This window comes from Antrostomus carolinensis, unplaced genomic scaffold, assembly GCF_000700745.2.
Source record: "Antrostomus carolinensis isolate BGI_N321 unplaced genomic scaffold, ASM70074v2 scaffold6961, whole genome shotgun sequence".
In the NCBI taxonomy this organism is placed as follows: Eukaryota; Metazoa; Chordata; class Aves; order Caprimulgiformes; family Caprimulgidae; genus Antrostomus; species Antrostomus carolinensis.
This window is the reverse complement of record NW_010294734.1, coordinates 24,553-49,347: the sequence shown is the minus strand read 5'-3', so window position 1 is coordinate 49,347 and position 24,795 is coordinate 24,553. Positions and strand designations below refer to the sequence as shown.

General features: G+C 38.0%; 1 protein-coding gene across 1 annotated transcript; it reads right to left on the bottom strand.

Annotated features, from left to right (window-relative positions):
• Positions 1-402: 402 nt before the first annotated feature.
• On the bottom strand, positions 403-22,527 carry LOC104532498 (catenin alpha-3-like; the record flags this gene model as incomplete). The annotated part of the gene is made up of 3 exons (XM_010177728.1): positions 403-690; positions 14,720-14,854; positions 22,422-22,527. Coding segments are annotated over 3 exons (529 nt in total), but the record flags the coding sequence as incomplete, so codon positions are not given.
• Positions 22,528-24,795: the final 2,268 nt, after the last annotated feature.

Genomic DNA, 24,795 nt, shown 5'->3' with positions numbered 1-24,795 from the left:
ATAAAGGATCTGGCCCAAGAGCACAATGTTTAAAAAGCTGGTATTGGCCGTGTTCATCCCAGGTGAAGGACCGCCTAAGCCTAGTGAGTACAGCACGACTTTGGGCAGACTGGCACACTGCATCATCCTTTCCAGCTCAGCACAGTCCCATCATGTATCCCTCTGCTGACAACGTGCCAGTATAAAGACATGATAGTTTGTCACTGCAAGAGAATGGCTATTTTTTTTTCAACTATGTGCTGTCGATTAATCTAATAGTGTTTTAAAATAAATTAAGCAAGTGTTATCTTACAAATTTAGAGAAAAGCAAAACATTAACATATATAATTATTAACTAAGTGGGGGAAAAGATGAAAAATGATCAGAAATTCAATCTAGGAACACAAAAAAAGTGGCAGAATATTAGACTGTTTCTCTGCCTCTAAATTCACTCATGACTTGAACAGGATGGATTCTCTTTTTTGCAGAACCTTTTCTGACAGCTGCATAGATTTCTTCTGGCTTCTCTCTTTTAATTAGGGGCTTCTTCTCTGGAGCCTTCATTCTCCACATCACAACAGGATGTCGTGGGCCAGTAGGACTCTGAATCTTGATAATCTTAGTGGATGCAATATAGGACATCTTCACTGTCTGCACCACAGCATTCATTAAATTTTTGGCAGCCTGAATTAGTGAAGTGACGCTATCCAGCTGTAATAAGAAACAGGAACATTAGCCGAGGAAGCCGGTCTGCTTCTAATCACAGTATGCTGAGGAATTAACAACAAAAAGTAAGACTGACGTACCAAACCCTAATTTCTTTGTTTTCCCTTGGTATGTTTGAGCATTACATTCATGTTCCACTGCTCAGACTTAAAGTGATTTACAGAAATTCATACAAGTGGAATATAAATGCTTATGTAGCTAATGTTTGTTGTTTTCTTAAACGTTACTATGTTACTTCTCAAAGAAGAGCTATGAAAATGTGACCTGTTACTTCCTTTGTATCAGCACTGGGTAAAGTCTCCAGCTGCTCCTGTCACATTCCAGCTTGCCACACATGCTCCTGAGCCATGTCCAGATCCTGGGAAGTGGCTGGCTCTGTCAGAGCTACTGAACTTAGTCTTAGTAGCCAAGATTTTTAAGGGTAATTAAGAGCAGAATAGTGCCTATAAATTGCAGTGACTCTGTGGCCTCTCAAATTGTGTTTAAGGAGTGCCAACCTGAGAGGCAAAATGTGTAACAAACTAATCCGTATCACTTGCTACCATCTTCAACAGCATACCCCATGGGCACACAAGTGTTAAAGCAAAGGCATTTTCCATCGATACTCATGGACACAGGAAATAGGGCATTTAATTTGAACTGATAATCTGCTAACAAAAATGACAGCTGTAACAAGTGAGTTGGTTCTGCCATAGTGTTCTGTAGTGTAATACAAGCAAACTCACCAGTTGTGCTGCTCCCTTCACGCATTTGAGGCCTGCAGGCTGCACAGTGTCTGTGGGCTGAAAGCTGAGGGTGCTGGGGACACTTCATGATCGGTTGTCTCCTCAGCCCCAATAACTTTGGCAGCCTAGCTAGAGGCCGACTTGCTTACCAGTGTTGCACTGTGCAAAAAGCAAACATGATCCTGTCACATGTGTTGAGTAGAGGCATTTTATTCTGTGTTAACCCCCACAGTGAATCTTAATTTCAAACTCCAGGCACAAATCTGGTCTGGCATGCTCCAGCAAGATTTCAAGCAGGCTGTATGCAGAACAGAGTTACTACTCTGGTGAGGAGAGCCATGATCTCAGGGGCTGTGACTTGACAAAGCCAAAACCAAGTACAAGTATTTGACAAAAGGCCAACACTGGCAAAACAACTGATGCCTGCAGTTGGCCATCAGTGTTACTTCAGCCCTTGGAAATGAGAAAACAGAGACTGATAAGATTTGGATTCGTCCTTTCAGAAATAACAAACCCACAGAAGGGGAGGAACTGGGTGTTGGGGGGGGGGGGGGGGGTGGGGGGGGGGGGGGGGCGGCGATGATGGTGTGGTGGTCGTGTATGGGGGTATCCTTCCATGTCTGTGTGTTTGTACTAGCTCTGTCTAATGTTAGGCATTGTATGCCACCCTGGGCACTCCAGAAGATACCACCACATATCCAGTGCACTCAAAACAGGAAAAATTTACACTTTTTTAGGTGAAATGTTTACAATTTTATTTTTGGTCATATGCGAAACCTTTTTTTGACAGGATCAGCTAACAGGTGAATGATGCTGTATTTCTTTGAGCACAGTGCTTTTTGTACCAGTAAATTTATTTTGGATTTATCTGCTTGAAATAAAGACTGTTTTCCCCCTTCAATTTAAGGTACCTTTGCTGTTCTCATAGTGCAGTGAAGAGCTGGTAGGGACAAACACAGGGCATAAATCATCTCGGTGACCTAAATGAATAGCTTTTTATCGTCAAAGACACCACACTCCTACTTAATTAGAAGGCTCACAATTTCAATTTGGAAAGGAAACTCCTGTCTGAATACCTTTAAGAAAGCCCTGGCTTACAAATTTATTAGGTATTTTAATATTATTTAGTATTTACTGTTTATAGTTATTATTTTGTAAATTTGTTATTATAAATATTATTTAAATAAATGTTACTGCAGCCACTTGCCATTTGATGACATCCTCCCCAAAACAGGGGAGAGGTGTGTTAAACATCAAATTTACATCAATGCGTCAGGATGAGAACAGCATTGGTTTTAGGACCATATATGAACTTCAAATGCAACACAGTCTGCTTTGGAGAGATAGAGAGGGAGAAAGAGTGCACGTGTGCAAATGTGTGTGTGTGTGTGTACACACACGGCCACACACTGAGTGCAAAAGTGTGCACACACATAATTATATATGCAAAGCACGTTATTCAGGAATATCTGTCACTTCCGTATATGCTTACACTGAGGAAGCCCGCTATGGTTTGGATGTAAAAATAATAGGATTACTTTATGGAACTGGAGAGTCTACATTTCAACTTTTAAACATCCTCTTTGTTGCAGCATTTCTTTGTCGTGTGTGAAAGCAATGAAGGCAGGTCTAGAAAAGGCCTTTGGTTTTGGTGAGAGACTGATCTCCTGCTTTGTCATCCAGCCTAACCGCAATGTCTTTTGCAATATGCAGATTTGCAAACTAAGTTGTTAGGAAAGGTTCAAGGTCTTCTCCCCTTTGCCACATCAAATTAATTGATCAGATGAGAGGAGTGTGTTATTGTCTTTTTTACATGTTGATTGTGTAACAGTTTATACGCATACAGACAAATGCAAGTAAGGCAATAATAAAAAATGCAGCAAAGGGACTGGATTTAGTTGCATTTTGGAAACACATCGGAACTGGCAGAAAAACCCTCCAGTTATACCACATTTACTGCTTCTCTCCAGACGTGCCAAAAACCACCTCCTGCCCTCGCCGCCCCCCCCCCCCCCTCCAAAAAAATTAAAATAGTTGGAGGACTGGTTGAACACACAGATATGTGTGATGGCAAACTGAAATTATCTCCATGCTCCAGGAAAAGGTGTAAAAGTTACCAGATGGCCTCTAAAGCTCATTCCTTGCTGCAGAATGTGAGCTTTTTAGAAAGCTTTTCTGGTTATGATAGTAATGTAATCTCTGTATGGCAATGTTTTAACATAAGATGGTAGGTATGTTTGGGGCCTGTGATTTATAAACTTAATTTTAAAATCAACTTTAGAGAAGCAGGCTGCCTAGCTGTGCTGCTAGATTTAGCAGTACAACATAGTTTTTGTGATGGTATTTGACGTGAAGTTCAAAGCATGTGGTGACCTCCAAGCCTAAAGCTTATTTCAAATGCTGCTTTTAATCCAAACATTTTATAAAGTGCCACGCTGTCAGTAAGGTGTTCTGTGCAGAGGCCTTGTCATTCCACTCCTGATACATCTTCAGTCCCAACACAGCCCTTTTTCTAGGGAGGCTGACTAGTGGTGTAGCATTAGCTCCTGGCAGATGAACTGACATTACTGTCACAATATATATTATTGGGTTACAAGGAATGAGGAGAGACAAAGTTTCATATGGAGGGTGTTTTGGGTTTGGTTTTGGTTTTTTTTCTAACAGGAGGATTATACACAGACACATGTGCGTACGGACACACAGACACAACTGTAATTATCTGTTGTTTTCTAGAACAGCTGACAACACCCTGATCCTGACAGCTTCTTAAGTGCTTTGAATAATCTTTTGCTTCCCTCAGTGGTCAGTATCAGTGGCATCATGGACTTTTCTAGCATTGGCTGTGTAGTATCACCACTATGAAACTGTGCACAAGAGACGGTAAAAGAAGAGTTTTGTTGCTATGGCAGAAGGTGTATGGGCTGAAGGGGCAGGTTTTTTGCTGAAGTTTCTCAGTGACTTCAGTGTCTGTAATCTTTCCACTATTTTTTCAAGTTGCCTGCAGTTAGAGCCATGCTAGGAGAATGGCAGGCTGGGCAGCAACCTACACTGGGATGTCACTGGCAGCTCTAGTGACTGCTACTCCAGAAGCAGGAAGAAAATAAAGTTGTTCGCATGGAAGGGGAAAAGCTTTTAGAAGAAATTGGTAGCAGCATGCAGGCAGGATAGAAGGTTGACCCAAAACTTTATCCAGTTTTTATTGTGACTCAAGTTTATACTGTGAAATACAGAGAATGAAGTAGAATCCTTTCAGGAGACCCTTACAACTTGCCTTTCCTCTCCTGTAGAAAGTGAACAGTTATCACCTCATTCTGGCATCTGTAGCTCCTTTCACAGAATGGCCATGGCTGTGGAACAGTCCACAGCTGCTTCACCACAACAGTGTGATCAAGAAAACAGTATTATTTTTTAAACTATAATCATATCTACTCTAAACAAGCAATAAATAAACTTCATGGGTCGCTAATTTTGATGATGTTATTACAAACCAATACACGGCATGTTAGCCTCAGTTTGCCATGAGCTCTGGGAAGTAGATACGTATCAACTCTGGCATTTTAAATGCTAAAAATCTGAAGAATAAACCCAGTTGTACAACGGTACCAAACTGGAGTGGCTGCATTCCCCTTGCTGTGCCAGAGGAACTGAAGATCTGCCATATTATTTAAACTCTACAAAAGATACCTGAGATACAAACAGGCTTCCAGAAACAGGTACCTAAACTAAAAAAAAAATATTAAAAAAAGATCTGCTGTGTGCCTCCCTGCTGAAAAGCAAATGACCCATCTGCCACTAAGGGTGTTTTAATTCGGGGGGTTTGCTGCACTTGGGGGCGGGGGGGGTGGGGTGGTGTATGTCAGGAGAGGGAGCAGTTACCACTAATTTTACTTTGCTTTTGGCATCTCTGTATAGGCAGTGAAATATAGGGAGACTTACTTAATGCTTCCCTTTAGGCTATCCATGTTATTTGAAGTGTCTTAAATGTCCACATTCCCCCTCAGTTTTCTGGATGCATCTCACATTAGTCTGTCTTCTATACAGAAAATGTGGATATTTGGGGAGGTGGGGGGAATTATTTCTTAACTGCATTCAAAATTTTGGAGAAGCTTTTAGATGTTCTTGGACAGGTATGACAGACGGAAAGAATTGGGCCATACATTTTATCTTTTTTTTTTGTCTCTAGAGAACAGCTGTTTTTATACTTAAGTGCCAGTAACATTATAGAATTTTGTGTAAACCTATTGTTTTTCTATACATCTAACATACTCAAGGACTGTCTTTCACTTGCATGCTTTTATCTCAGACATTCAGCTGACTCTTCTAGGTCCCATAACATATCTAGGAAAACTGATGAAATCAAACTTGGCACAAATGAAAGACTGATAAAATATTTATTAAGCATTTAATTAATTTCATTTAGAGAGATGTAGCTGCAAACTCTTCAATATGTAGCAAGTGGTACATAAAGATTCACTAGCAAATACAAAAAACAAACCAATCCCAAACTAAAAGCTGTTTTATTTTTGCATGACTCCTGCTTTTGTTCTTTTGTCACTTTCTATGGAGACACGCTGTTCTCAGCCTCCAGGTGTCACAGGTTTGACAGTGTCAGTCAAGACAGTAATTCACTAAAGGATTTAGGAAGAGCATCCCTTACTGTATCTTTCCTCATTTAAATATTTAATCTGTTCTGTGTGTGTTAGTACTTTGTCTCCATTGCAGAAGGAGTACAGAATGATTCTATAACCACTATAACTTCATATTGTGGTGAAACACGGAAGATACAGACCTGAAGATAGTAATTTTTAGAACAAAAAAAATTATTATCGCCTAAACCCTGCCACTGACTGGCAGCACTCATGCTGAAAGCGACTCTCTCATCTCCAGCACGTGCATTCCTCTTCTGTAATGAGTCCTGTGTGCGAATAAGCAAACTCTCCCTTGAATAACAAAGCTGAGGAAAAGGGAGCTCAGGGGAAAAAAAAAAATTGAAACTTTATTTTAAATTTGCTTATATGCATTGCATTTTTCACATTTTTGTAAAGTAATTTCATGTCTTAGTAGCAATACATTGCTACAAGAAGTTTAACAATATAACAACTGAGATGGTCAGTTATTTTCAGTTAACACTCAGAATGATTAAGAGAATCATCACTTAGAATTTAAAGAAACTCTCTGTCAAAGTATTTTCTGTTCACTGTATTAAGAAATGCTTGCCTTCTCGTGTATCAGCAGGAGTTGTTTCTGGAGCAGCTAACTATAGAATTTTCTTATTCTCAAAGCATGTAAATAAGTCAGTCTCCCACTCACATTCATTGCGTACATTTGCAGACATTGTCTCTCTGACATAAAGAAGTGTCAGACAATTGCTTTCTGGAATAAAGCTGTAAGACACTACACAAAAAACATTTCCTGATATGTAACATGCAAGTCTGCTAGAACCCCAGTTGTGATGCTCGGGATTGGTCTGCTGTGAGCATTTTTTTTTCCCCTCAGGGAACTCAAGTTTTACTATTTGAGCAGATATTTATAAATTGGCTGTTTACAATCTCCCAAGTCCTACCTGCAGTTCAACCAGACTTTCATTTTTCATACAGGTGAAAAGTAAGAATTGAATATCAAATACACAGTTCTTTAATCAATGGCTGAAGTCTGAACTGAAAATTCTTTTGGAAACAAGGTCAGTTATTTAAAATTTACCTTAATGGTTTAAATACATTCCTAGAAGCAAATTTTCTTTGTTACACCATACGGAGAGACTGAGACAGATTTTTTATTTCTTTGACAACTACTTCTGAAAATAACATGAATTCTACCTTTCTATGAAGAACAGTGAGCTTCTGAGTAGTGCAGCATTTAAAGTAAGGAGTACTTATTACATTCTGCTTTTCATTTTCTTCCTACTTTTTTACTGTGTGTATTTTACTGTGTGTGTTTGATACTGTGAATTATTTTATGGTTCTTTTGCTAAGGTTGCTATATAAAATAAAGTTATTTAATCCCTTAAAAGTAGTGGGAACAATCCAAACAGGTAAATTATTAAGAGGGAAATCCTGACTGTTGGAAGTTTCCCTTGGCCCAGGCCAGGATTTTCCTGAGCTGAGGATGTTTACATTTCCACAGTTTTTTCTCCACCCAGAATAGTGATAAATTAATTTTAATGAAAACGGAGATCTTAGTGTAACAGCGACATCAGAAGATGAGTGTCAGGAAAGCACAGGAGAAAGTTCAAGAGTTGGAAGCACTTCATTAACTACCATGTTTCTTCCTGTAACTGGCAGATGATACTTAAAACCTATAATGGATTCCATCCCAGTACTGTTATATATATATATTATAAGCCAAAGGGAGACTTGCCATTACTGTTCCCTCTGGAATAATGGAGAGACTTCATCCCAATCTGTGGAACTGGCTTTGGGAAATCTGCCTCACTGTTTGGGTGGGTATTCCAGGGATCTTTGAATTTTCAATGAGCTGAGTTTTCCTACAAATGTGGCTATTCTGTTGGTTACGTGTGTCTGTCTGTGTATCTAGTAATTACATTACACACCTCAAGTGTATTTCGGGTTTGTTCTGCGTTTTACCCATTTTTCAGGTGGGGAAATTGAACCTAATGATCTAAATAACTAACCATTACCAGAACCTGCTTCAGGCTATGTGAGATTCAAAGAACTGAAATGGAGTCCTATAATTATACCAAGCCGTGTCCAAGTTAAATGATAAACAACTTATGTAAGAACTGTAAAATTATTTCCCTGAAACACCATAACGGAACATATGCTTAGACAGGCGGTTAGCTCAGTCCCTCCCAAGTACTGCTGCTTTCAGTTGCAGAAGGTTTTTAAAAAAGGCAATGATATTTTAAAAAAACAGGTCTTTGAGAAAAAGAGAATAATGATTTAATGTAAATCCTTTCCTTGCTGTTTCTATCAGTTGCTTTAGTTTGTGAAGAAAAGGAGTGCTTGTTGCAATAATCTTTTACGTGCACTGAGTCTGAGAACTATAAAATACATCCTGATTTTGCTATTAGCAAAGTGCTTATTATTAGGAAAAGATAAATGTCTCGTAGTGCACATTACCAGTAACACTTCTTGCTGCTTTAATTTGTTTTTTTTCTCTGTAGATGCAGTTTAGAAAGCAATAGCAACTGAGCTGTCTGTAATTAATTAACAGGAGAAAACATTTCCCTTGCTTTGCTTCCAAAAGCCAGGAGTTTTCTACATACACACTCACCGGCATACACCAGGCAAAAAGCAGTGAAAGATGAAAACAAACAGTGTAAAAATGAACAGTAAAAAATTTCTGTCAACCCTCAGTAAAAAAAAAAAATTAAAATAATATACCAATTTTTAAGAGTTAACATAAACTTTTAGAAAATTAGATTTTTATTACTTTCAGAATCAAATATCAAGGTAAGAATTAATTTTTATGCACAGTGTAAGTTGCCTTCCACCATTAATTCAAGCAAACTGAACTGTAAGTTCCCAATGACATGGAGAAATACCAGCAAGGAGAAACAGACTGGCTAAACAAGGAGCAGCAGCTGTGCCCCTGGCACATGCAGGCAGCAGCTATGGCCTTACAGCAAAGCAAAAGAGAAATTTTTTCACTGAAGGTCGCACAGCAGTAAAAGCAGGACAGTGGCACTGAAGTCAGGGGACCAAACTGTCTACCTATAGTAAACCAAGTGGGCGGTTACAGTAGCCAATTATTTCAGTATGATTGCCAGCTGGCTGCTTAGCCCTGGGTTCCCATTCTTCAGTCCTATGGGAGCTGCAGCTAGGAAGCTGTTCTGCCTATCTTGACTTCTCTTTCAGGAGGAAAAAGCAAACCCACACAGAAACCCTAAAAGGAATGGAAAGGCACAGCTCCCCATCCCCCCCCCCCGCTAAAGGAGCAGCTCTAGAAGAGTTCAACAAAACCTCAGCTCTTGCTGTCTGGCTCCTCTCTAGCAGCAACTGAAAACCTCCAATGTAAGGGAGGCATTAAGCAGCCCACCAGCTGCCACAGTCCTTGTGTGTTGGCCGAGACATTATTTTCCTGGGGTATGGTTATCCACGGATTGGGACTGTGTCAACCAACGGCCTGGTGGCAGCTACAGCTGCCTACCTTGTGATTTAATACCTGCTAGCTTATAGCTTTGACCCCATGCATTTTCACCTGCGGTGTAGCCTTCAAAGCTGAAACATGTTCATAGCAATAGCGTGCAGGCAACTTTTGATTTAACTGGTATGGGAACTCAGTGGTAAGCTGGTAAGTGAAAGAGACATTTAAATCCAGCCTTGAAGTATGAAGTTAGAGGTTAAATCACTTCCATGTGGCACAATAGTGGACTTATGTCACTGTTTAAGTAAGTCTGGTTCTTGAGATACCAACAGGAAGAGTAAAAGCTAATTCAAATGAGACATTTGCAGGAAAAGTAGAGTGAAACAGCCTTCAGTGCACAGGTAAGGCTGGCTAACCTGAGAAATCTTTTCTAGGCCATTTATCAAATTCTGTGATACTGTAACTCTGAGAATTCTCTTTTCCAGATTTTTGTTTCCTTTTAAGGCAAAAAACCTTTGTCTCCCTCAAATACAATATAAAATAAAATACAATAAGATAATGGCTATAAATAGCACAAAACAGAATTGCCTGGCAGAAGTCAGAATGCACAATGCTCACATATAAGATATGTTAATTTTCTGCCCTGTGATATAATTCTCTTTAAAGCCACTGTTGGGGAAAAAAGCAAGCTGTCAACATGCAAGCCTATCATTGTGCTGTACTTGTAAATGAATTATTAGATTATCTACATAAATGAATGCAATTACTGTCAATCTGTATACTGCAAATGTTACCCCATTATTTTGTGCCTGAAGAGGGACAAATGAATTCTAATTAATAGAAGGAATTGTCTGTTTCCTGTTTAATCACACCTAGTGAAGACTTACTGAATCCTCACCATTTTTACTTGTGCGGCTTACAAACTGGCAATGCTAGCTGCATTATTTAAAAAATTAAGTATTTTACAGGAACATGAAAGACTCAGTACTGATCAAGGAATTTTTAACTGAATGGAAAAAAAAAACCAAAACCTCCAAACTGCAGTGAATGAAGAATTAGAAGCTAATGACTCACACATCTCTTTCTTCCTTTCTTTTTCTGTACATGACCCTTTTATAACCAACATATCTGTGTCTCTGAGCATTACTGTCCTGCTGACTAGAATGAAGGTACTGGAGCTCGGGGTAGGGCAGTGAGAAAGGCAAGTGTCCACCTAACTGCTGTAGGAGACTACATGATTATCTGGCCTGAAGTAAAAAAGCCGCTACTTGAGAAGAGCAGTTAGGAGGACTATCAGCTGGATACTCCCCCAAAGTATTCCAGCTGCCCTGGCAAACTGGCCCATTTAACCATTAAATAACAATATGGCAGGGGTATTAAGTAAGAAACATTCCAGGGAAGTTATCAGAGGAGTGTTACAGGGAAGACAAGATCAAGGGCACGGGGGACACAGATGAAAATGGGGTATGGAGAATGAATGACTATGAGCTGTGATTGTGGATTACAATGTACTTTTTCATATGCATAATGCTCTTTGTTGTTACGAGAATGAGTCCCCAACTGAACTATCTGGCAGTCATCAGTACCTCCTTAGGTACAGTGCTTCTATAGATGAGAATCCATCTTCCTGTTGACAGAGACAGAGGTACCCTTATAACATAGCATTTCTGACCACTGTTAGATTATAGTATATAAGATTAATCTGTAATGCCATTTTAGGTCTATTTTACTTTCTCCTCCATAGCTTCATCCAGAAGATACTAGCAAGAAAGACAGATGTTGTGTCATAGCTCTATTTCAAGAAGACAGTTCATTCTTTTACAGATCTACAAATATGTCATAGAATAAGACTGCATTCTCTGCTCTTCATCCCTCTATTCTTTGCTCTGACTTGGTCTTTAGGCTTCTATAGAGGATTGTTTTGTTTTGTTTATTTTTTTCATGAACTGCTACACTTCTTGTGAGAAAAAAAACTTCTAAATTCCTTGAGGCTGATTAAATCCAAGATCCTTGTGCACAGGATCTCGGACAGGATCCTTGTGTTCACAGAATCCTTGTGCACACTTCCATACCTGTGTGAGGAAGGGAAGTGTGGGGTGGATGTAAATGCCATCTTACATCCATACAACAGCACTTTTATGTGTGGATTTGTGGTCTGTCATCAACTTTTGCTCAGTCATCCTCACTCTGTACAGCAAAGTTGACTTGCCAGTGTGGAAGTTGATGTTAACCATCTGAATGCAGAAATCTGTAATTTCTCACAGGAGAGGAGCTTTTGTCCTTGGCTCTTTTGTTTGCAACCTATCACAGCTCATGAGGGATAAAGGGAGGGAACTGCAAGGAGCCAACAACAGACAACAGAGGGATGACCAAGAATCAGGTAGTTCAGTCTTGAGTGTACATGTACATGGGCACAGAGAGAGAAATCGCAGGGAAACAGTGAAAGTGAAAGAGGGAGCAACCTGTGTATACTTTCCAGTGCCCTTTCTAATACACTTCAAAAAAAAAAATTACCACCACCACCACCAAACAATTAAATAATCAGCCATTTTGTATCAGTAGAGAATTTCTCTCCCTCTTTGCTTATCATGTTATCTGTACAATGTATTTTTAATTCCTAAATTCTCCTAAAATTGAAGCAAGTCAGAAAGAAATAGATCGTTCACATATAAAGACAAGCCTTACAGGAAAGCCATCAGTTTGGTTTGGTTGCATTTTCACATAACCACAATTTTAACTGAAAAGGGACAACTGAGCAGAGTCAATGAATGCCCTCTCCTTCCCAATAACAGATATTTAGACTAGTAAGACTTCTAAAAAAAAATTAAATCTCTTTTATAGGCCTAACCATATCACCTGTATTTATTAAAAAAAATAATTAAAAAAATCACTGTTGGAGCACTTTCCAAGATTGCTTTAACAGAATAACAACCAGAATTTACACCATCTCACCCTGACTCCACAAAACGCTTCCAAAACTGTTCAGGACTCTAAGCATGTTCTTAATTTTCACTGACTCCAAGCTAAGCACCTGTTTAAGTGTGTTTATTGAACTGGGACTGAGTTAATCATTTATTTGAACAAGTAATTGCTTTCCCAAACTGGAAACTCTGGATGAATACAATACATGTCCTTACCTTCCTTCCTTGAAACACGATTAATATCTATAGTCATACCTCTGGGATTATTAATGAAGTTAAGTAAGTTTGGGTTTTCATTTCTAGATTTTTTTTTTTTGTGCCAGAATTATGTACTTCACACTGTTGACATATGGGTGACACAATAAAATAGTAAAGAAAACAATGAGTATCATTACAGCAGAAGAAAAAAATAGCAGGAACCAAACTAGGATTCCAAAATTTCTTGCACTGAGTGCACCAATCAGTTGTGCTCAATAATGGAAACAGGACCAGGAAAATCACAGATCGTATGTATCAGTAGCATGCAGATTTCTGTGGGTCAAGGATCCATGTGAGTCCACGTTCGCCAAAGTAGCGGACAAAGATACATACTGTGATGTGCAAGAAGCTGTATCTTTTAACTAGTTTTGTAAGCAAATAAGGTTTATCTGTTTGTGTTGTGCATTTGTTCATTTGTCAGTCCTCCAGTAAGTTTTTAACTTAATAGTTAGCTAATCTCTGATTTCCAAATTTCACGGAGACACAGGAAAGCCAAAGACAAATAACAAATCTCTACCAGATCACAAAATCAGATGACTGTATAAAGGAGAAAAAAAAAAAAAAAAGAGGGGGGAAAGGCCAAAATGAGAGGTCCCAGAAAGAAAAAGACAAGAGACAGCCCAATTCATGTTGGCTCCAAAGCAGGTGGCCAACAGCCTGTCAGCAGAGACTGCACAGTCTGTATCTGCACCACTGCTGCTTGTTGCACAGCTGTGGTGGACTTTGGGGGAGGTTTATGGCATATTCAAGGCTCGCTCTATCTATCATGATCAGAGGGAACATGTAAAAACCACTAGTACTCAAAGAAGATGTGAACAGTTTATGTGCAGGTGCGTGGGAGAAGGAAGTACTGAAACTATGCACAGAGGGAGACGTGGATTTATTTCTCTTGTGTGGGACCATCAGAGGTAGGTTACAGACAAGGTGGGGAAGTTGAGAGCATTGATAGCAGAGCACACATGCACAAAGGGCATGAAATAATGACATCTGGCTTTATTAACCCACACTGCTCATGGAACTGCTTGTAAAAGGAAAGAAGAAACAGATAATGAAGATAAACCTGAGTAATTTGGAAACCAAGAAAAAAACAAGTATTTGCTTCAGAAAGTATACATTCAATTCAAAATTACTTAGCTGTAGGTTCCTGAGGTTTAAATACAGTCCCTAAATTAGCCTTTGCACAGCCAACAAAAATATCCTACAAAAATAAGTATTTCAGACCCCACATCAGCAACAGAGGGTTCATTTCTGATTAGATTATAAACCATATAAAATGTACTGGTAGTTTTACTGATATATCTGTTCCAGACTATGTGAATGTGAAGTTTTCATAAACAGGAGAGTAGTTAAATGGTAAGAATTTGGGTGGGGTGGGAAGCTTTTGTTACCTATTTTTTTTGTACCATTTAGTGGATTTTGTCTTGAAATCATAATCCCATATGCTACAGGTAATAACACTAACAATCTGAGAATATGTGAAGGTGAAGGCATTATATGAATGCTGGTGATCAGATCTGTTCCACAGAATCACAAACAGCATCTTTCCCAGGGCTAATGATACTTAGATGTAACAGAGCTATTGACTCTTTAATGCAAAATCAAGAAATCTACACAAGAATCAAGTCACCTTGATCTTAATTTTCTGTAGGGATGTAGAATGTCCTTCATCTTTTCCTTCTGAACTGGAAGTACAACTCCGGGGATTTCTTTTTGTGTATAGACACACATACACGCGTACTCCATACATGTGAGTAAATGAACGACTGTCTTAGAATTGGTTACAGTTCTTAAAACCAAATTACTCCAGAATAACAGTAAAGAACGTGTTTTCAGAATTTAAAAGAAAAAAAAACCAGCAAACACACAAGTGATTGCTATTCGTTTTAAGCCACCAGTCTTATGCTTCACTGTCTTAGATTCTCCGTGTTAAGTGAGTGTAAAAAAATAGTGGAGAATAAAACGAGATTCAGGACTACACTGCAACATCTCACAAGCACAGGAAAGCACAACTCAAATTTAAGATTTATTTTGACTAACAGTAATTTATACCATTCTTCTACTTACAGCAGACATGATGAGCTCTCCACCTAGGTTCTGGATTTCTGCTTTAACTTGACTGCAGATTTTGAGCTGATGGGAGTACAGCTTGATCTGTTCTAGGTAAGCCAACAAATCCTGTTTGCACGATTGGTCTGGACACTGGAGATTAAGAAAAGAACAGTCAAGAAAGCATTTCAGCAACCTGTCTCAGACATCAGGTTAATATTTCACTGAGGAGTATTCAGATTGTATGCGAGTGTAACCTTGCTTTTCACTGCAGCTGTATCAGGTTGCATAGTTCATTCCTCTTGTGAAGCTTTTTAACAAAATAATTTGAGAAGCTCAAAATAATAATCCTAAACTTACCTATACTCACTTTTTATTTAACACTGCTGGGCATGCCTTAGCAATATTTATGAATAAATTATTTAATGTATAGAGTAACTACTTTCCTTCACTTCCTAAGAGGTTATGATTTCTTTTTAAGAAGATACCTACATTAACAGTAATACGTATATAGGCAAACGTAACATAAATGCAGAGCAATGTTGACATTTATAGGAAATTCTGCTTTATCTTATAATGCAATCTGTGGTTTTTTGTGTTCCATCCAGAGTTTATTCAACTTGATCCACAGACCATTATCAATGGGAAAAGGAAAGTAAGAATGTCTTACAGAAAGCTTGCCGATTTCAACACTTTTAACAACAGTACTTTTTATAAAAGTAGCATCTTTCTACCCTCACTTCTGTGAACTCCCAGAATACTTGGGAGTAACTGGAAGGGAAATATTGCTCTGTGAAGTACCAAGCTAGACATCTAAGGCCTGGTATGCCTTTGTCCTAAAGCTGCTTTTCATCGCTCTGGCAGAATAAAGGGATCTTAAGGTGAATGGTGAGTCATTCTCATGCTACCACCACTCTAAAAAGTGAGCCTGATAAGTAAGAAATAGATCCCTACAGTTTTTGAGAGACACTTTTTTAGCCTGTGTGCTATACTTAAATTATAAATATGGTCACCTTCTTTTGATAGGAAATAGTGTTCAGCTTTGTGTATTAAAAAAGAAAAGATATGTTCCCACCAACTGCAGTGGCAGCAACCATCTATGGTTTTGTATAGTTATTAAACCTTTGGTCTTATGGAACTGTGATCAGTGCAGTAGTGATTGAAATCCCAAACCTGTTAGAAGTCAGAAAAAGCAGTTCTGCTTCAGACTTCAGTCAGAAGTCAGTTCTGCTTAATCCATTAAATACTCTACCTAAACTACTGGCTTTGCTGAAGAAACTTGGATACTTGTTTAAAATGGGGCTGTGATGATTCTACTCTTTATGCAATAGAATAGAAATGTTTGGTTAAGCAAAGAAGTTCATGTTTCAGACTTAGGAAAAGATAACAAAGTGAACAGGTTTAAATTAATTAATATGAGGTCTTTACCTTGTGTTCTGCTAGACCTATTACTAAAATGTTTTCTGTACTTTGGCACAGTTAGAAAAATAGAAGAGTTTCTTGACATTCTCTCTTTCTTACAACGTTTTCAAAAGTGTTACTGTCTTACAGAAGAATGTACTAAAATATGTCTTTTTTTCTTCCTTACTGAACACTGCTTTAAGAACTAACTGTACAAGTCAGTATTTAGACACTGTTATCTGAATGTTTTTAGAAGACTGGAATACTCATTAATTAATTTTAATTAATAAAAATTTGTCCTTCCAGTCAAATGCAACTGTAATCCCTTTCAGCACCAGAACTGATTATATCACAACAGGGTATATTTCCTGGAACGAGATGCTTGCTCCTCCATTTTTCTTTTCCTTGTCTTATATACACTGTGATATTTATTTTTTCCCCCCACTGGAAAAACTCAAGACATGGGCAGAGTGCCACTATAGGGTCTCATCCATTTCGAATAGTGACAATGTCAATTATAGAAGTTCAGAGACAAGAATATTTTAACCTTATTATATATAGTACCCTTTTATATAATAATATTGGCAGGCCAGTCACATTTACTATCTTTCTTGTATACAATTAGAGAAGAAATGTGTAACGTTTTAGGAATGCTAATGATGATAAGCATCAAAGACTGGGAAATTGCCATTCAAGAACCAGACCAGGTTATAATAGTTCTATGAAAACACTGGTTCACTACTCAGTAGCATTCAAAAAAAGCAAATGCTAGGCATTATTAGGAAAAGACTTCTGAAATGTAACTATGCAACTGTACAAATCTGTGGTATACCCACAGATTTACCATTCTGTGTAGGTATGGTGCATCCTTCACCTCTCTTGCCCCCTACAAGGCACATAAGACAACAAGAAAAGAACAAAGATCTTCATGAAGATGGATATTCTTACCTCCAATACAAACCCAAGAGGTCATTAAAAGTAACAAGCATGAATTCAAAACAAAAGGAGATGGTTCTTAACACCATGTTGTTAAGTTGCAGAAATCTTTGTTGCAAAATAGTTATACTAAAAGCTTGCATGGGTTAAAAAAATCGGTGGACAAATTAATTTAAAAATATCAAGGACTATTTAATGTATCAAGTGTACCAAAAAGCATGTTTGTAAGTAAATTCTTGAATGGCTGCTGGAGGTTGGGAGACATATTATGGAAGGATCATGAAACACATGCCATTATCTCACTGAGTTCTGTATATATTCACTACTAACTATTGTCAGCAACGGGACATTGGCCTAAATGAACCTTCTGACCAAGTGTGCTCATTTTTATGTACTTTACCCATAAGACTTTACAAAATGATACGATCAAGGCAGAGACCAACACAATACAGAGAAGCATTTAAAGGGGTAAAGGTAACATTCTACACTACTTTAAGCAAGATAAAGTACTACAAAAAAATTAAGTCTTATGCCTTGTAGCATCTCCAACTCAACCACAGATGTTAGAATGTACTCTGTAGAGAGGCTATTCCATAAGGAATCCTCTGCATAGTACTCAGAAGCATCTGGTACAAGCAACACTTGCTTACTAGTGAAACCAAACACTCGGCTACAACAGAAGGACAATTAATAAATTCTGAGTTTATTCATCCCACAGGCAATCGATAGTCACCAGTTTAATGCCTCACATTCTTAGCTAGAGATCCTGGCAAATTATGAGAGGTTCTTTCCCATGCATATGGTAGGTAGCAGGGTGTTAACAAGAGCTTTCCATAAGAACAGGATCAGAACAGACTTAAATCCAAAAGATGCAGTGGTGTTTTTACCTAACAGAAATAATATCCACAGAAGCTTCAAAGTGATTTGATAAATTATGCGGTAATTAAACACACAGTGAAGCCAACATTCACAATCCAAGTGAAAAAGCCACTGGTACAGCAGTGGCATAAACGATCAAGACAAACAATCCTGCAGGAAATTCTGACTGTAAACAATATTGTTCTTGTTTTACTTTGATTTCATTCCTTTGCGAACAAAATTAGTAGCATTTCTCTAGAATCTGAATCTGTCTTCATGGTGATTAATACTGGGTATAGTCACACAGAGACCCGCTAGTATAAATATAAACATGTGATCTAGTGCAACTATTTGTTAATTGAAAGCTTTTAGGTAAGATGATCCTGTAATCAGAAGATCTTTTCAGTACATCTTGCACACACATTATTTATCAGCTAATAATTAAAGGATGCCTTTTTAATTTTACTTTCAGGGAAACTTTTTTAAAGTATATGGAATCAGCTTCAAAGTCAGGAGACTAACTAGTTCTATAGAAAGAGATGTTTCCTATTGCTCCCTACACTTCCAGAATTAAAAGTAGTTAACATTTTACTGCATTGATGTGTTGATCCTGACCGAGAGACCACCGTGCACTGAGGAGTTACTGACCCACACTGCAGTTAACCGGCATGGGACCAGGCCTCTGCTGTGCTGTGCTTTGTGCGATGCTGCTCACATCCTTCAGCCGCAGGGTACAGACTGCAGAAAGAAGTTCTCATGTGAACATCCCAGCTGACAGTGGAAATGATTAACAACAGAGTTGTTTCCTTGTAAGAAAATCCTGTAATAGCTCAAATGACCAAAATGGGGGACTCTCTTCTATGGACAGGGTCTGTGCAGGATGCTGTGCGCAGACTGGAGGCCTGTTCGATGCTGCACTTCCTGGGGCTCCCACCATTGAAAGGGATGTAAGATTATCTCCACTATTCTTTCCTTAGTGCTACTGCTGACAAACAGCATTTTAAGTGACACCTCACAGAGTCTGGGTGCCTTTCTTACTGGGATTGTAGGGGACTGGCATCTCCTGGTGCCAAACAATGGGAATACTGAGGTGGCTTTTAATAAAGATCTTAATCTACAGCCTGTTCTATTAGAAGCAGGATGTGCTAACTGCCTTATCTCAGGGCTTTCAGGTCACTCATTTGACAATGAATTTGGAACAGTCTTATTTTAAACTAAATTTATTACTAGTGTACTTGTGATTAATTCACCTAGGTTTACGCTGATGCTGTACTGTGATTATTTTCATAGTTGTTAACTCTGAGTCATCTTAAAGTGCTGTGAGTATGGACTGAAATATAACTGACTTCTGCTCACTGTACCACACTATGTCCCTTTCCTTCAAAGAGCGGAAGAGGGATTTATAAAAATCTGAAATGGAGAACACAATATCAGAGAGGTATTGTTGTGGCTGATGAGTTACAAATACTGCAGATGCAGTTTCAGGGTGAGTTCCCCCTAATGGAAAAACTGTATGAACAATGTAATTCCATAATTCTCGGTTTTGAATCTCTGAAATTACATGCAATGTGAACCAAAATAAGTCATTTGAAAATGTTTCATGAACAGGAACTGGTCAAAGAGATACAGCAATGACTCTTCATTATGCAGTGATTGCTTATTTTGGGTTCTTGCTCAGGTGTGAAGTTAGATGGAGGAAACAGAGCAAAGTTTTTGTTTTTCTTTCTTGCATGTAGCTCTGAACACTGAAAATACTAATCTTACATTACTGCAGTCCTGTTAACTGCAAAAACAGAGTTATAAATGGGACAACTGTGAACAGTAAAGTGATGTGGCCTAGTTAAATGACAGTCTCAGAAGTGCTAACAAATACTTTAGGGTAGCCTAAGCTCAATACCAAGTGACGAAAAAGTGTCAAAAAAAGTATGTGCAGGAAGAATGCAAGGACCTGTACCTTAGAAGTTACTTGAAAATTGGTACAATGTATCTGTTTTCACTTTTGAAGCAAATAGTACAAATCCATTTTACAGGAAATAAAAATCCCACATAATTTAAATGTTACTAAAAGGCAACAGGTGAAATATTTCCACCAGAAGTATTAATGCTGCTGAGAAAGGCACTTGTAAAACCTAATTAGAATTCACGTTCCAGTCTGGGCACCAAATTCTTGAAGGATTTGGTCAGTTTGGAGCAAATTCAGAGGAAAGCTACTAGGCAGCCCAAAGGAATGTAAAGTTTATGTTATTTTAGGACCATAAGAGAACAAGGCATAGGCAATTTGGCCAACAGCTGAGAAAAGGAATTATTGGTCTTTATAAATACCTTGGAGATTAAAAAACCAAACCAAACCAAAACAACACTGTGAGAAAAGAGCTCTGTAAGTTAAAGGATGACTTGGCACAGGGAAAAAAGGTTATAAAAGATTTCTAGCCATCTGAGGAATGAAAGAATCATATTAAGCATTTTTGCAATAGGAAGAGTAAAGACAAGATCCTCTTATTTACTTAGTCTGACACATGTCAAGCAATGGCTGTAGTTTTGTTCACCACAGAGGTACTGGAAGGGCTGCTTTAGTTTTTTTTTTTAAATTGTATATGCTCATTTACTTCTAGTGCTTGTAACGTGAAATTACATCTAAAATACAAGCAACATTTATAATTGACTAGTATATTTCAGATGCATACAAAATGCCACATGGAATAAATACCAGGAGTTTGGTGGCTCAAGGGTATCAACTGTGTGCAAGCTCTGAGCTAGGACAAATGGAAATAATTTGAGTGAATCCAGTAAAAAGGTTACAATAACTTGAATGATGTCACATCTCCCAGCAGCTACGACGGTACACACAAATTATTAGCACTAATGATACTTTTGTATCACACTAATTTGTTCACGTTTCTAGTCTGGAGTCACTGTAATAATACAGAGAAAGGAAAATTACAGGAGGACTATTTCAGTGAGACTGGAATCCCTGTACTAAAAAGAGCAAGATATTACGACCCTTACTCATCTTGGGCTTTGATACCACACTGTTTTTCTGCAATAGATCAGTGACAAGTATGGTTTTTAATTTTAATTTTTAGTTGATAAAATCTTGAAAAGAGCCATTCTCCAATGCTCTTAAAAAGCGAGATGTGCTGGAAGAACATCTGTTGAGCAGAAATAGGGACTCAAGACATTTTATGTATTTTTTCCACCAATCAGATCACAACTGTATAGGTCAAGAATAAAAATTCTTTGTCTTGTTAGCTGGTATTCAGAGAGATGTATGAGAGAAAACACTTGCTGCTGCTGCTTCATAGAAAAGCAAGTGTGTATATGAAAATCAGAAGTGAGGGGAAGAGAGTACATAAGGGTGTGGAAGATGGTAACTATACCATGCTACTTTAGATGCCTAAAAGGCACAAAAGGAACAAAAATGCTTCAGGTGTGATACTTGCACAGGGACATTTACACTAGACTGTTCTGCTGATACTATCTGTCCCTAAACCAACCAGCCTTAAGTATTAAAGAAAGAGGGCTGCATATGACGAGTTGCTTGGTGTACTCGTTTACTAAGCTACTATGCAGCTGTCTTAGCCAGGAAAATGAGCTTGCTTATCCATTTACATAGATCCTGGTTTGGGCTTTTTGGTGGGGGTTTTTTAGATATCTAATGCTTTAAAAATCCAGTGGAAATAAGGTAGACCTTAGAGCTGTAACACTCTGCATTTGATGACGATACATATTTCTTTTAAATGCTAAAAAATCATCTCGAGACTGCAGGTATGAAGAGGCCAAAAACTCTTGACTAGCCAAAAGGATATTTACATGGAAAACCATTTGGCATCAATACTCCAAAGAAATGGCCAGTGTTGGGAAGAATGGCCAGAGATGGAAGAAAGGTAACCCAGGTACAACAAAAGCACAAATTCTGTAACTATATAGATAGATTAGGGTGGAAAATAAGTAATTTCAAAGACAGAGCAGAAAAGTCTGTAACCTTCCTAAGCATGGTGCTGAGACTCAGCACCAAAACAGTAAGCCCACTCAGCACAGCTGAAGTTGTTTCTGTGTAATTTATGCAAGGAAGTCAAGAATGGACTAGACTATACATCTAAAATGTGTTCATAGTTTAAAGGAGCTATGAATATATATACTCATATGTATATTCATATATATGTCTAAAATGTTGCATTCACAGCTTGAAGGAGCACTTGAACACACAAATACACTTCTATGTAAAAATACATATGTACATAAATATATGTACATATACATCTGTGATATATGTACACATACATTTATGTGTGTTTTTAAGTGTATATAAACAGGCACACTGGTATGTACGAAGAGGAGAATCCGCACATGCAGTTGAGACAGGATGGATGTATCCATCACTTCAGAAACTGAGAAGAAAAGGAAAATCAGGTAGTGAGATTTAAAAACATCACAAGTACTTTTCTAAATGACCTTCTCAGGTGTTGGGGGTGTGGACCAATTAATCTGTGACAAAGTTTAATGCACTACTGCATAAATAACCTACCTGATTGGCAATCAGCCGAGCTAGGACATCCATCCTTGATCCTGACTCTGAAATCATTTTTGCTGCATTAATTACATCAGATGTGTTCTTCAGTGGTCCTCTACCCCTTCAAATGAAACAAAGAACCCTATTACATTATTAAAAAACTGAAAGTAAATAATATCCATGCAAATTAGGCACAGAACAACTCAACTGAATAAAACGACTAATCCATACAGAAGCAACATTAACTAAATCCCTGCCCCCTCAACTGTTTTGTTTTCATGTCCCACAAATTTATGTTGTTTGGCATCAACTAGATGCAGAAGTACCAGAAAGATGTCACACAGTTTTTTTTCATACTGGGAGCACCCCGTATGCCAAACTCACGCCAAATCCCAAGGATACAGATTTTGAGAGACTACTTGTGCCATCTGCTTTTCCCATGGATATGTGAAGTTTATGGTCCTTTCCCTTCCAAGAATTTCCTAGTAAATACATTCAAAGAAAGTTCAGCACAGTGATATATTCTGGGACTCATTATCGATCTCTGAGGGTATTTTTAAAAAAAAATATTTTTTTTTTAATTGATGTACACAAACATGAATGGAAAATATGAACAGGGCTGCAACTAAAACTAACAAATGCCACTCAAAATACAGATCAATGTGTGTTCCAAATAATTTCATAAATTATTCAAAGATCAATTTTCAATTCAGGTAAACTGCAAAGTTATTCTCAACAGTCTGTCAAGAAGTCAACCTCTTTTTTTTTTTTTTTTTTTTTTTTAAGAAAAAACCCCAAACTCAAGAAACTTCTTAAACTACATGATACTCTTTCTAGAACCTGAGAAATAAAATGTGCATAATTAAGATAGCTAATATTATTATCTTCACATTCTCTTATGCTTCAGCTTCTTCAATGCTAAAATACTTCAGCTAAACTAAAATCAACACTTAATTATACTTCACACATGTATAAAGTGAACAACCTTCCTAAATTCAACTTTAATTAATTCCCGAAGGCCTCATGCCAATTTACAAGTTCTGCAATGGACAGAGGAAGTGGACAACATGATAAAAAATGACTAGAGTTCTTTGTTCGAATGAGAAGACCCTTCCCTTGAAGTCAATATGGTTTCATGTTTAAACAAGGCAAACCATTCCAGTAAAAACCTCATTTACCCTAAAATATTATCATATGTAGTTATACAAACATTTCATTCAGTAAAAAGACAGTGATAACAATACAACATGGCAGATAATGTTTAATCTCACATTAATTAAATACATTGCTAAGCCAAGAACTATTTATTGATCCTTGAGGAAAAAACATACATCACAAATTACAGTTCCTTATTCTCAACTTTGGAAGTCTTCATTTCAAGAAAAACTAGAATTGGGTATTTTACATGCTGTTTTACTAGAGAGGGGTATCTTTTTGTTATGGAAAACCTATTTACTGAATTGATCATAATTTACAGAAGAAAAATAGCCTGTGTGGGGGATGAATTTACAGATAGAATTCCATGAGTACAGGATACATACTTCAAACTTCACCACACCCTTCATTCACCTTTCCTGATTTTTTTTCTCTTCTAACCCTTAGTTGCCCAACTGAATTCTTACAACTGCACACTGAACCTTCCCACCATTTCTGCCCACTGACTAGTCTGTCATTGCTATTTGCACTGTGGCAAGTTCCAAAGGCCACAGGTAGGTCAGCTGTTCACAGCAAGTCCTTTTGGTGCGGTGCAAACTCTAAGCAGTCCAGTACCCTCCTGGGAAGTTACAACCCAGTCTACCAGTCAGACAAAAGAAAGGGTGAACATAACCCAGAATTAAAGTGGGGAAGGGAGAGAGGGAGTAACAGTGGCAACTAATTTCTGCTTAGGTAATTCTTGTGAATATCAGCCAGCAGCTTTTTTGACATCTGAAGATAGGCTGGCCAAGTATTTTGAAGGTGAAGCTGTTCGATTAAACTAGCAATTTTCTTGTACCTGTTCAAGTCCCGTGGAGGATGTGGCTAACGAGAACGGAGTAACTGTACCTAAGAAAGATATTTCAAATAGAAGAGAATAGAGTATTTCTTTCCAACACAAATACACCCCCCGTGAGAGCCATTACAGCAACACTCAGCAATGAGGACTGACAAGACTTCTGCTCCACTTGCCACCTAATTGCACCAATGCTTCAAGTTCTTTTCTACTACAGTCTCTAAGAAATGTAGGGCAGGATGCTCATCAGCTATAAACCACAGCTAAGTCTTGAAGTAAATGCTTAAAAATACTGTTTAAGTATGCCTCAGGTTTATATTAAAAAGCATTGAAAAGCCAGAGTGTTAACTTACAGATACAAAGAGTGCTCCATTTCTACACAACCAAGAACAACTATCT